Source organism: Humulus lupulus, chromosome 3 (assembly GCF_963169125.1).
Source record: "Humulus lupulus chromosome 3, drHumLupu1.1, whole genome shotgun sequence".
In the NCBI taxonomy this organism is placed as follows: Eukaryota; Viridiplantae; Streptophyta; class Magnoliopsida; order Rosales; family Cannabaceae; genus Humulus; species Humulus lupulus.
This window is the reverse complement of record NC_084795.1, coordinates 159,502,237-159,515,410: the sequence shown is the minus strand read 5'-3', so window position 1 is coordinate 159,515,410 and position 13,174 is coordinate 159,502,237. Positions and strand designations below refer to the sequence as shown.

The 13,174-nt window shown below is 34.9% G+C and overlaps 1 protein-coding gene, 1 long non-coding RNA gene and 1 other non-coding gene across 4 annotated transcripts; all 3 read left to right on the top strand.

The window, feature by feature from the left end:
- Positions 1-222: 222 nt before the first annotated feature.
- LOC133821416 (uncharacterized) lies at positions 223-603 on the top strand. Its single transcript, XR_009887555.1, has 2 exons — positions 223-294; positions 380-603. It is a non-coding gene; the product is annotated as an uncharacterized LOC133821416 (long non-coding RNA).
- Positions 604-3,845: 3,242 nt separating this feature from the next.
- Positions 3,846-5,516, top strand: LOC133821415 (uncharacterized). Of its 2 annotated transcripts, XM_062253725.1 has the most exons (5): positions 3,846-3,912; positions 4,832-4,893; positions 4,992-5,048; positions 5,165-5,258; positions 5,382-5,516. In XM_062253725.1, the coding sequence occupies exons 1-5, from the start codon at positions 3,859-3,861 to the stop codon at positions 5,496-5,498; spliced, it is 384 nt and encodes a 127-aa protein (XP_062109709.1). In that variant the 5' UTR covers positions 3,846-3,858; the 3' UTR covers positions 5,499-5,516. The 2 variants fall into 2 exon arrangements, with proteins under 2 accessions (XP_062109709.1, XP_062109710.1); XM_062253726.1 differs by lacking the exon at positions 4,992-5,048.
- A 7,300-nt stretch (positions 5,517-12,816) lies between these two features.
- On the top strand, positions 12,817-12,923 carry LOC133828080 (small nucleolar RNA R71). The gene has a single exon (XR_009890723.1). It is a non-coding gene; the product is annotated as a small nucleolar RNA R71 (small nucleolar RNA).
- Positions 12,924-13,174: the final 251 nt, after the last annotated feature.

Genomic DNA, 13,174 nt, shown 5'->3' with positions numbered 1-13,174 from the left:
TTTAGTGTGAATTATCTGTAGGCGGTTAAGTGAAATATCTAATGTAAGTTCTTCTCTTGCAATTATCAAGGATATGAAGTCTCTAAGTACCTTGTAAGTAACATGGTTTCAACACATTATTACACCCTTTCTAATAAATCATTCAAATTCAAACATATCTTTTTTCTTCTGTGCTGTTCTGCTTTGAGATATAATCTAACAACTATTAAAAAAAACCTGCAGAGTACTTAGGAACAACAATATCACTGGTACAATTCCATCGAATAACGGAGAGCTCCAACAGTTACAAAAACTGTAAGTTAAGTAAGAAACTCAAAACTACCCTACTTGCACTATTAACTTTTCATGTTCACTCATGAAGTTGCACTTTTTTTTACAGAGATTTGAGCTTTAACAAGTTAAATGGACAGATTCCAGACTCTCTTTTCAACATTAGCTCACTCTCTTATCTGTAATACAACTTTAGTTTTCTCTCTTGGGTTAACATGCTTGTACCATTTGGTTAACTCTTTATGTCTAAAAAAAACTGTCATTTTTTTTGGCAGTAACTTGGTTGGCAACAACTTTACAATGAATGGCTCAAACAACATGTAATTTTCCTCAGTATTTTAGAATAGCTTCCTACATTTTTGCTCTTATTTGTACTGCACTTAATAAATATGTTTCAAGTGTCTACTGCTTAAATTTTTTTTCTTGGATTTGTTGTTCAATATTATATAACCTCCTTCTTTTGTCTAAATTTATTCTTTGTTCCTTTCAGTCTTCTTCTTGTAACAAAAGCCACTTTTAACAACAGATGAACATAAGACTAATGGAAAAGTATTATAATAGATATGAATATATATATATATATACTCAACTTTGCTTTTATTTAATATCTAAAACTTATAAAATCATATAAATTAGAGTGACAGAGAGATAGGGAGAAAGAAAAAAAAGAGAAATCAGTATTCTTTCTTCTGTTGTTTTATTTTAGAGAGCTTGATTTGGTTAATTTTACAATTAAATCTCAATATCTTTGTTTTTTTTTATATATTAGCTTTATTTGATAAGAATAAATATGTATGTTTTAATCAACAGAAAAGTGGTATTCATTTTCTTATTATTTTTTGTTTCATAGATGGATGAATGATTGAGATATAGTTACTTCATTTGCTTCAAGAATCAGAAACTTATATGTATGGTATACAACACTGAATATTTTTTTGTTTGTCCCTTTAAAAATCATAAGATTTGTGCATTGATATGAGATAAAATGCTAGAAAGATTAATAAATAATTAATGTTTTCTAATTTAAAAATCATAATTCTTTTTATAATCTGCTTTGTGGGCCAGTCATAATTATTTTTCAGAAAAAATTGGTGAGAGTTTACGAATTCGTTCCATTCTGTGTTAGTTTGGGTGTTAGATTCACTGGTTGTTTACTTAGTTAAGAGATAGTTTTGGAAGCAATTAAATATGTGTATTTCAGATTCTAGAATGCCAAAATAATGGTTGGTTGTCTGGATTGTTGTTATAAAGCCGCAATTTTACACATTATTACAATTTTAATATGTGATTTTGATAAATTGCTTAATGTTGTAATGTGAAAATTAATATTTGGTTTTACCACATACACTGTTATTGATACAGTTGATGTGATTGCAATTCCGAGGCATAAATAAAAAGGATGAGTTTGTGAGAAGAATTGCAGAAGCAGCAGAAAGTAAGTTCAATTCAATTTCGTTTTTTGGTTTTAGATATGAAACACATATTTTATTGATTTTTCCTCTTTTTTATTTCTATTTAATGTGATAAACATTTCCAAGTCTATACTTACTTTACATTTGTTATGCTGCATTTATTTTCTGGATGCTTGCTTAATTTAACTTCTATTTATTTTCCCTATGCAGATGAAAACGGGATATGTTTCTCTTGTTTTATGTTTAAACATTAGTGTTGATCCTTCTATTTCTTTGAAACTCTTTTATGTGGTTTAATTTAAGGTTAATCCTCATAAAACTAATTGGTATTAATTATCTATATGGATCAATAATCAAATATCTTAGAAACTGATTCTCATTTGTGTCTATATATTATTTTGTGATTTGTCTTTGTCTTTGTCATAGAAGTGGACGCTACTTAGAGACCAAACAAATATATTATATATATTTTTTCATATATGTGTTAGTGTGAAGCTGCCACCTTGATTATGTAAATCTTTTAGGATATCAACGATAGTCTTTCAAAGTACTTTGTTTAATGGTAGAGACAATGGCTTTTGACATAGCAATTTTTTATTTATTTTTAAATATTGCTCTCTTTTTGCTCAATAGATTTGATCCTTTGTCATCTAAGTTCTAACAAAAATTAACTTAAATTAAAAGAATGAGGACTGGTTTTCTTTAGGCTTAGATTTGTGCATTGTGAATTTGAGTAAACCGATTGTATTTCTATGTTTAGGCTATTAGTTTTGGGGTTAGAAGTCTGGAATCTGAATTTAACTAGATGGAGCTTTCGATTATCTCTCTATGTTTAGGCTAACAATTTTAGGTGCAACATCTTTAAGCTGTTTAGAATCAGAATTGCATGGTTGGGCTACTTCATTTTGGTGCAACATCTTTGTTAGTAAAAACCAATACTGAAATTTTGAACATTTGGAGGGCTTATTACATGTGATTATTAAAGATAATTTACTGACGCATTTATGTAACAGGTGGTTTGTCAATAAAATGAAGTTTATGTTCATTGGTTGGCTCAAACAACTCTAGGTCCTATAGATAATATATGCTTTACTTGCATCAAACATGTCGTTCTTTAGGTGAATCTATTCCTGTTATTTTCTTGGATGTAATCATGTAACTGGTGAGAGTGTTCCCCTTTCTGAAACTGAGTTGGATGATTTTACTCTGACTGGAATAGGGGAGCCTCCACTCTCAAAAGCAAAGTCTTGGGTATGCGTAATTCATATGCCCATTTTTTTTAAAGTTTCTTTTTGATGACCTATGGGATAGACTTGCATTTTGTAACTTTACAAGTTGCCTGCAAAAGTTTTGAATTAGTTGTTCAATAACAAGACACGTTAGTTTATTATCATTGTTTTAGAAATGATTTTGCATTTATTTTTTTCTGAGTGCCTTCAGAATTCAAATCCCATGACTTCTATCACTTATTTTCAGGTTAAAACCACAGATCCTTTATCTGGAAAACCTGCTCAATGTAAAACAAGCACAATGCCACAGTGGGCTGGTTCTTGCTGGTAGCGTTTTCTTTTCCAATCTATAGTAGCTAGCCTTTTGTTGTTGTTCTCAACTCTAACACATTTAGCCTCAATCACAATTTAGTTGCTTGAAAAAATTACTGCTGCTTTGTTATAGAGTGTTAGTTATAGAGTTTGATATTATTATTACTTGACTTGGTTAGGCCATGCCCTTTTAATATAAATATCTTGGTATATTTTTTGTTTTCAAATATCTGACTATATAGTTTCCTGTATATTTTTGGATTTGACATTTGATCTTGTTTGTGATTATGTTTTATGGGTTTGAGATTATTTTAGTTTCAGTTTTTTTATCCTATTTTTGGATTTAAACTTTCGGTGTGCTGTGCTATAAAATCTTGAGCTTCTTGCAGTATTATTTGAGGTCAGGGGGATGTAAATTTGGAAAAGCGTGTAAATATAACCACACTAGAGGAAAGACTTCTGCAACACCATTAGCACTAGTTCTAGCGTTTAACTTTGTTGGTCTTCCAATTTGAGTGGTATAACATCATTGTTCTGTTTATATTTTAACCTTTCAACATATGAAAGCTGCAATAGTTGCTTGTGGTCATCTTATGTGGTTTATATCGCAAGGTGAGAAAGAATGTCCATATTACATGCGATATCCAGAACATCTGCCATTTCTGTCAAAGTCTGCTGTTATTTTCCGGGTAAGTTATTATTGTACCAGAAATTCTACTCATTTCCATGCTTATTTAAAGGGTAGCGATGATACTAAGTTTTGAAGATTGGGAGTCTATTCAAAGATTTTAGTTTGCATTTGACGTTAGTTGCTTCTGCTTGTAAACTCTGGTTTTATTAATGTACTTTATCCTTTATATGACTTCAATCTGTTACTTTTTTGCTTGAATGATCCTTTTTTTTTAAGAAAAAATTATTTGGTGGTTGCTTTTTGATGGATGCAAAACTATGTGATAAGTTTGTCTAAAACAAGTAGGAGAACTATTAAGAAATAGCTTAAGAATCATGTTTCGGTGATGAAAATAGTAATCACCCTTTCCCTTGTCATATTTATTTTTATCATTTAAGTGATGTTTTTTTTCTTTTAAATATGTACTGGATACTTTTCTCCTAATGACTATGAAACTGAATTATATTTCATGTGACATAGTGGGTTCTTCAATAGTACAATTTTTTAACTACATTTAAGAATTCTGTTCATGTTATCTTTATGGTGGATGGCTCTTGAGAGCTCTCCACCACATATATAATTATATTTCAAGCTTACACACACACACACACACACACATATATATATATTTAAATATATACATATATTGATTGAAAATAGTTTATTAAAAAATAAGATACTGTTTTTTAATTGAATTTGGCAACAATTTTTGCTTTCTTCTTCTTTTTTTCCTGAATGTTTGGAGTTATCAATTTAAATGTTGATTAGATGTGTATTTTTTTGTTTAACTTATCCTTTTTACATATTTACGACATTACCCATTTAGACAGCGGGGATTAATTTTTGGGGGAGAAAAATATGTTGTATGTGTCATGAGTTTCTGTAATTTCCATAGGCTCTCACAAATAGCATCTAATTTTCTGATTTGTAATGCACAGGAGTGTTTTGATCCTATTGTAGCAAGATCTGGTCGTGATTTGATTCCTGTTATGGTGTATGGGTAAGCAAAGTTAGCCTATTAGTTTGTGATTTATGTTATAATATATTGGCAAGCAAAGAATCTCAATTTATGATGTCTTTTGCTTTGGAAATTTGCAGAAGAAACATTTCTGGTCAAGAGTTTGGAGGAATGTACTGTGTAGTTTTAATTGTGAGGTACTACGCCTTTTCTAATATTATATTGGGCAATATTTTATGTTAATGTTCTTTCTTTAATTGGTTATTGATATGAGAATAATACCTTTCTTCTGCAAATGCATCCATCCACACAGGTCTATTGTTGTATCAGCTGGTCTTCTTAGGATATTTGGTCGTGAGGTAGCCGAGCTTCCCATAGTGGCGACAACTAGAGAACACCAAGGGAAAGTAGGAACAAATGAAACTTTGATTTTTCTTCTTCTTCTTAGTATTTTAGTTTTCTTTTCGTTAATGTTAAGAAGCAGAAGAAGAATAACTACTAAGTTGGTATATTTTGGTTTGTTATAACAGGGCTATTTCCAAGTATTATTTTCATGTATAGAGAAGTTATTGGTTTCCCTGAATGTGGAAAACATTGTGCTTCCTGCTGCTGAGGAAGTAGAGTCAATCTGGACAAACAAGTTTTGATTCACAAAGATGAGTGATGATCGAGTAAGTGTATATATATTTCATGACACCATTAAAAGATTTTGTTTGGTTTTTAGGTCTTACAAATAAAAAATGAGTAATGTGCTTTGGTTGTAAATTTTTTCAGTTGTCAAAGTATATGAGAGAGGTGCAGTTTACAATTTTCAAGGGAACATCCATGCTGGAAAAGGCAGTGTAGCAGCAACACATAATAATACCACCAGAATAGCTTAGCATACATTGAAAGATGGGGTTCCTCACTTGGTTTTCTACACTGCATTCTTTTACTTCTCAGTATCTTGTTTTGTCCTTGCTATAATCCTCATATCACATTCCTTTACTACCCTGTGCTGGACTTACTGAAATCATCATTCAAGGCTTATATGTTGAATATTTAAGACTACTTGAATACTTTAAGAACATTTTGTTGTTGATGACAGTGTTGAATGTTTTAAACTAATTTGTGGATTGTTAATATAATGTTGAATGTTCTTACTATTTGTTATTTGAAAATCAAGTTCATTTGATGATGCTAGTATATATTAGAAAGCTAATTTTAATTATATATAAAAAAAATATATATAATAGAATAAATTAGTGTTATATAAATGAATATATAATGAAAATTTAAACTTATCTAAATATTAAAATAATACGAAAAATGTGTTATAATAACTATTACAATAACACTTTTTATAAGTAAAGAATTTTGTTATGCAAACTTCATTATATAACACAAATAATGTGTTATACTAAAGTGTAGTATAACACAAAAAATGTGTTATACTAAAGTGTAGTATAACACAAATTTATAAGTATTGAAATGTGTTATATAATTGACTATAAATAATATAATTAAACACTTATCTATTTATTAAAATAACACAGAAAGTGTGTTATCGTTGACAGTATAATAAGACATCTGTATAACAATGATAAAGTGTTATGTAAAGTAGCCTGACCTACGATAACATAGTGGGTCTTAACACATCAAAAAGTGTTATGGTATGTTTTAACAACACATTTTTGGTGTTATTAAAAGCATTTTTTCTTGTAGTGCCTCTCCCGTAAGGCAAGTAATAACCTGACCCTCCTGACACAAGGATCCCTGAATATCAGGGATCCGTTGGAACGTCGGGCACGTGGCCTCGCACCGCGGGTTGAGATTACCTCAGCTCGTGCACGAAAAACCCTTGTTCTTCTTGCGCTTTTGGTCCTTTCATAGCTTTTAGGTCGCCTACTAAGTTTTTCATCGTTCTTGTTTGCTAGGTGATCAGATGGGGCCCAAAAGGAATGTGCCTAAGAAAAGCGCGGGCGGCTCGTCGTCCCAGCAATCCAGTAGAGGGAAGGAGGTCGTGGTGGAGTCTCCCATCCCCCAATTTGGTCCCATGATGGAGAAGGAGATCGAAGTGGGACCTAATGCTTTCTTTGAGGCGGAGAGGATAGCCTCGAAGATCACGACCGAAGGGAGGGTCAATAAGATAATGTTGTCCCATAACATAGAGGTAAGGACCGGCGTCCTTATTGCCCGACCTCCCTTGGAGGGTGAGAGGAGCTGCGCACCCCTCGATGAAGACTTCGCGGCCTGGAGCGATGAGCATCTCAGGCCCAGGGCCTTCCTCCTCCTAGATCAATATTTTGCCGACTTTCTCAACTACATAAAGTTGGCACCATTTCAACTACCTCCAAATTCCTACCATCTGCTGGCGGGGCTGAGGTATCTCTTTCTTAAACACGAATGGGAAGCCCCTACCCTGGTCGACATCCTCTACTTCTTCTGCCTCAAGGCCAGCCCGGATCAAAGGGGACTAGGTGATGGGTTCTACTACCTGACTCGCTTCCCGAACTCGTCCGCGGTGATCGAACTTCCCAGCCATCCCAATGACTTCAAAGATCTATTCTTTATGTCGAATGGGTTTCGCAATTGCGAGTACCACTACTTCAACCGTCCTTGTAAGCTTTCTATCTTTAGCTCGTGTAATTTTTTTTTCTTTTTCTTTTCGTGCGTATACTGACTGGAGCCTCATCGTGCAACCATTTTCGCGAGGACGGCCAAATCCGTGACCTTTGGGGGTCAATACGATACCCTGGCGGGGCTCCCGCCCAGTGAGAAGGACTATCGCCAGCTCGTGTCTGATGACACGATGTTGGCGTGTAAGTTAATCTTCGCAGGATAGACTCTGGCCTTGAGGAGGACGCAGGCCACTCATCTAGCAGCCCGCGTGTTGGCACCTATTCCCGAGAGCGATGCTGCGGATGATGGTGGCGACGAGCAAGAAAAGGAGGCCAAGGTGCCACTCGTGCGGAAGAGACGAGCTCCAGAGGCTGCTTGGGACCCCGATTTGGACCATGCTCAATCAGGGGCAGCAGCCGGCCCCTCCAGTTGTAATTAATGGTGTAGAATTGCAACTGTGTTTTGAATTAATATAAATATTAGAATAGGTTTTACAACACTGCATCTCTACCATGCCATGCACTTTATCTGATCATTTTCCCTATTCTATCATTTTACTTTCACAAAATCCACTTTTTTTTTTTGGGAATTCTAAGTTAAATAGACAATCTTTACATTTATTCTAAGAGCCATAAAATAGAACATGAAATTAATAAACACATATTTTTTTTCTTGGACACAAGAGACAACATAATTGAAAATGATAGAAATATTGCTCTTGTGTCTTTCTCGTTTTTTCTAATTTTTTTTCTTCTTTTTTTTTTAATTTTTTTTTCATGAACAACATAATAAAAGGCTCTCTAATAAGATTTGTCTATAGAAAATATTATCCCTAAAACATCATCCATTCATACCACAATACCTTGTCCAAATAATTATAACCATTTCTTAGAATCAATAAATTTTTTTAAGTTGTTTTCTCAAGTCTCAACTCTCACAGAAAAGAATGAATTCTTAAACATGGAAAATTTCTAAGCCAATATGTGCTAACAACCATCTTACCACAATGTTTGGCATGTGCATTAGGTAACTCTAGAGAAACTCTTAGTAATATAGATAACAAAAATTGACTCAACAGTAACATTTTGCAAGAATAAATAAGTAATTTTCAAAAAAATTGACCATGAAAATATTAGTATGACAAAAATCAACATGAACGTGCATGAATATGCTTAGGTGACATAACAATAGGAGTCTTGTATGCAGTCTTGTATGCCCATAATGCATCATCTAACTTCTTAGATTGGTCTATTCTTGATTTTTTGATTGTCTTCTCAATGATACTTTTGACTTCTTTATTTGGCAGTTCCGCTTGACCATTAGTTTAAGGATGGTATGGCAGAGTGGTTATATGACAATCACCATAACGAGCAAGCAAGGTATCCATCATCTTGTTACAATAATTGCTACCTTTGTCACTTATTAAAGCCCTAGGCGTGCCAAAGCGAGTGAATATGTGCTTGTGCAAGAATTTGAGTACCACCTTGCTATCATTTGTAGGTGTTGCTGCTGTTTCCACCCATTTAGACACATAATCCACTACTAGCATGATGTACTTGTTATTGTAAGATGGTAGAAAGGGACCCATAAAATCTATACCCTATACATCAAATAATTCCACCTCAAGAATCCCAAGTAGGGGCATCTCATCTCTCCTTAAAATACTGCCAACTCGTTGACATCGATCACAAGCTTTCACATCTTTCCACAACGTAGGCCAATAGAAATCACACTGTAATACCTTTACACCTGTCCTTGTTGCTCCGAAATGACCACCACAATGGAATGAATGACAATGAGTCAAAATTGACACCATCTCATCTTTAGGCACACAGCAACGAAGAATCTAATTTGTGCAATGCTTGTATAAGATGGGCTCCTCCCATTTGTTGTCTAGACATCTCCGAAGGCACTATATTGGCAGCCAAGAAGTTAACATAGTCAACGAACCACGGTACCTCCTTATTCTCATGTACTTTAAATAACTGCTCATCTAGAAAAACATCATTAATCTGCACCTCTTTCATAGTTTGACTCTCTTCTAATTCTAATATAGACAAATGGCCAGCCACCAAATTTTCAGTTCCTTTCTTATCCCTAATCTCCATGTCAAATTCTTGTAGCAATTGATCCCAACGAACGAGATGAGGCTTTGCATCTTTGTTGGTCATAAGGTATTTAATGGCGAAATGATCAGTGTATACTATTACCTTATTCCCAATGAGATATGGCCTAACCTTATCAAAAGCGAACACAATGGCAAATAACTCCTTTTCTGTAGTGGAATAATTAACCTGAGCATCTTTCAAAGTATGACTCGCATAATAAATCATTCTAAACACCTTGTCAACTAGTTTCTCCAATACTACTCCTATTTCATAGTCACTTGCATCACACATTAATTTAAATGGCAATTCCCAATTAGGTGCAACGACTATCGGTGCTGAAGTCACTTTTTCTTTAAATTCCTTGAAAGCATGGCGACACTTTTCATCAAATTCAAAAGTTACTCCATTCATTAACAATGTAGATTGGGGTTTTGAAATCTTGGAAAAATCTTTAATGAATCTTCTATAAAACCCCGCATGACCAAGAAAACTTCTCACTCTTTTAACTGAGACAAGAGGTGGTAAATTCTCTATTATTGATATCTTAGCCAGATCTACCTCAATTCCCCTACTTGAGATCTTATGCCCTAAAACAATTCCTTCATATACCATAAAGTGGTATTTCTCCCAATTCAAGACTAAGTGCGATTCCTCAAATCTCTTCAGAACTAGCTCCAAATTGGCCAAATAGTTATCAAAAGAAGAACCATAAATAGAAAAATCATCCATAAAGATCTCAATACCCTTTCCTACCATGTTAGAAAATATAGCCATCATACATCTTTGGAACGTTGCAGGTGCATTACAAAGTCCAAATGGCATTCTTCTAAACACAAAAGTACCATACGTGCATGCAAACGTGGTTTTCTCTTGATCCTCAGGTGCAATGAAAATTTGATGGTATCCTGACTACCCTTCCAATAAACAATAATAGTTATGGCCCGCCAACCTATCCAACATTTGATCAATAAAAGGCAAAGGAAAGTATTCTTTTTCTAGTGGACTTATTCAATTTACGGTAATCTATACATATCCTCCAGCCTATCACAGTCCGAGTCAGAATCAATTCATTATTCTCATTCTTCACCACCGTCATTCCTCCCTTCTTTGGAACTACTTGCACTGGACTCACCCATGCACTATCTGATATTGGGTAAATTACTCAAGCATTTATCCACTTAAGAACTTATTTCCTTACCACTTCCTTCATTGTTGGATTTAATCTTCTATGAGCATCAATTGTCGGTTTAGCATCATCTTCCATCAAAATTATATGCATCACAGTGGATGGGCTTATTCCCCTTATGTGAGCTAGAGTCCATCCAATAGTTTTCTTATGAACTCTTAATAACCTTAATAACTTTTCTACCTCTATCTCAGTAAGTGATGCAGATACTATAACTAGAAGGATTTCCTTTTGTCCAAGATATGCATAGTGTAAATTCTCTGGCAAAGCCTTCAGTTCTAGAACAAGAGGGTTCTCAATGGACGGTAGTGGTCTCTCAGGTCCTCGACCAAGTTCTTCAAACCTCTTCTCTCTCAACGGTCCATACGAATGTATCCAACTCAAACAACTCATTGCCTCCTCACAATCCTCTTCATCTACGTCATCGATTGTAAGAATCAGTTGAAGTGGATCTTCTACTAGCTTCTGACTTGCCACTACTCCATCTATCATATCAACAGAATAACAACTATCACTCGCCTTAGGATAAGTCATGGCCTTGAATACATTGAATACTACTTCATCAACTTGTACTCTCAACCATAATTCTCCCATTTGCACATTTATTAAAGCTTGCCCAGTTGCTAAAAATAGACTCTGCAGAATAATTGGGACATTCTCTTCCTCCTCCATATTAAGAATAATAAAATCCACCGAAAAAATAAACTTGTCCACCTTTACCAACACATCTTCTATAATACCTCTTGGGTGCTTGACTGAGCTATCTGCCAACTATGATGTCACTATCGTGGGCCTCACTTCTCCCAATCCAAGTCTGCGAAATACTGACAATGGCATCAAATTTATACTTGCCCCCAGATCACACAACACATGCTTACATTCATAATCCCCAATGGTGCATGGTATAGTAAAACTACCAGGATCTCTTAACTTTTGCGGGAGCTTTCTTTGCAAAATAGTACTACACTCTTCAGTCAATGCTACAGTTTCATAATCTCCCATCTTCCTCTTGTTAGATAGAATCTCCTTCATAAACTTTACATATAGGCATCTATTCCAGTGCTTCAGCGAAATGTATGTTAATGTGTGGCTTCTTGACCACCTCTAAAAACTTCGCAAACTATTTATCTAAATTATGCTTATGGAGTATCTATGGATAAGAATCTTTATATGATGCTCAATGTTCACTAATGGCAACACTTCCTTCTCTGCTAAGTCTTTAGTAACCTTCTCTTCACTAGAATTATTCTTTGCTATGCCTTGTTCCTTTTTCTCTGACTCATCTCCTCTGACTGATTTCTCTTGAGCTCCTCGTACTGTGTTCCACTTCTCAAGGTGATGGCTTGGCACTATTCTTTAAGATTCACCTCAGTAGTGCTAGGAAAATTTCCTTCAGCTCTATTTGTTATCAAAGTGGCCACCTGCCCTATTTGAGTCTCCAAACTCCTTATAGATGCCCTTGTCTCTCTCAGGAATTGGTTCAGTGTATCAGGTTGTATTTCAGGATGTTTCATGGGCATTGGCTATTGTGGTGGTCTATTTTGTGGTTGATAAAATCCTAGTGGAGGTTGTTGATAAGATTGTTGAGTGGGTTGATTATTTGTCCAAGAAAAATTTGGGTTGTTCTTCCAACCTTGGTTGTATGACATGAAAAATTGGTTATTGTTTTGTCTTTGGTAATTTCCTATAGCTTGCACTTCTTCCATGGGCATGTTATTCACATCTAGGCCAGGGCACTGGTTTAGTGGATGACTGCTACCACTTGCCTTGTATAAATTCTATACTTGCATGGCTTGGGATGAAAGATTGTTCTGTTGTAAGTGTTTCGTTAAAGCTGCCACTTGTGCCGTAAGCATGGAAATAACATCCAATTCAATCATACTAGCAACCTTCTTTGGATGTCCCCTTTCAGTTGGCCACTGGTAGTTATTCATTGCCATCTCCTCTAGCAATTCATAAGCTTCATTAGAACTTTTGCTCATGAACGCACCTCCTATTGCAGCATCTATTATGGTACGAGTAGTACCGTTCAACCCATTATAAAAGTTATGGACTTGCATCCACTTCTCTATACCATGATGTGGACACTTCCTTAACAACTCTTGAAATCTCTCCCATGCATCATACAATGATTCCCCTTCTGTCTGGTAAAAATTATGAATTTCCCCTCTCAACTTTGCAACTTTTGCTGGAGGGAAAAACTTTGGTAAGAACTTTTGAGCTAACTCCTCCCATGTTGTCATTGAATTAGCTTGCAGCAAAATTAGCCAACTCTTCGCTAGGTCTCATAGAGAAAATGGGAATAATCTCAATCTGATTGCATCATCACTTGCCCCATTCATCTTAAACATTTCACATAGCTCCAGAAAATTGTCTATGTACAACTTAGGATCTTCAGTAGGCAACCCCCAAATTTGAACAGTAGACT

Coding starts and splice junctions, on each gene's coding strand:
- LOC133821415 (XM_062253725.1), top strand. CDS start 3,859: ATGCGATATCCAGAACATCTGCCATTTCTGTCAAAGTCTGCTGTTATT. Junction 4,894..4,991: donor ATTCCTGTTATGGTGTATGG/GTAAGCAAAGTT, acceptor GGAAATTTGCAG/AAGAAACATTTCTGGTCAAG. Junction 5,049..5,164: donor TGTGTAGTTTTAATTGTGAG/GTACTACGCCTT, acceptor CCATCCACACAG/GTCTATTGTTGTATCAGCTG.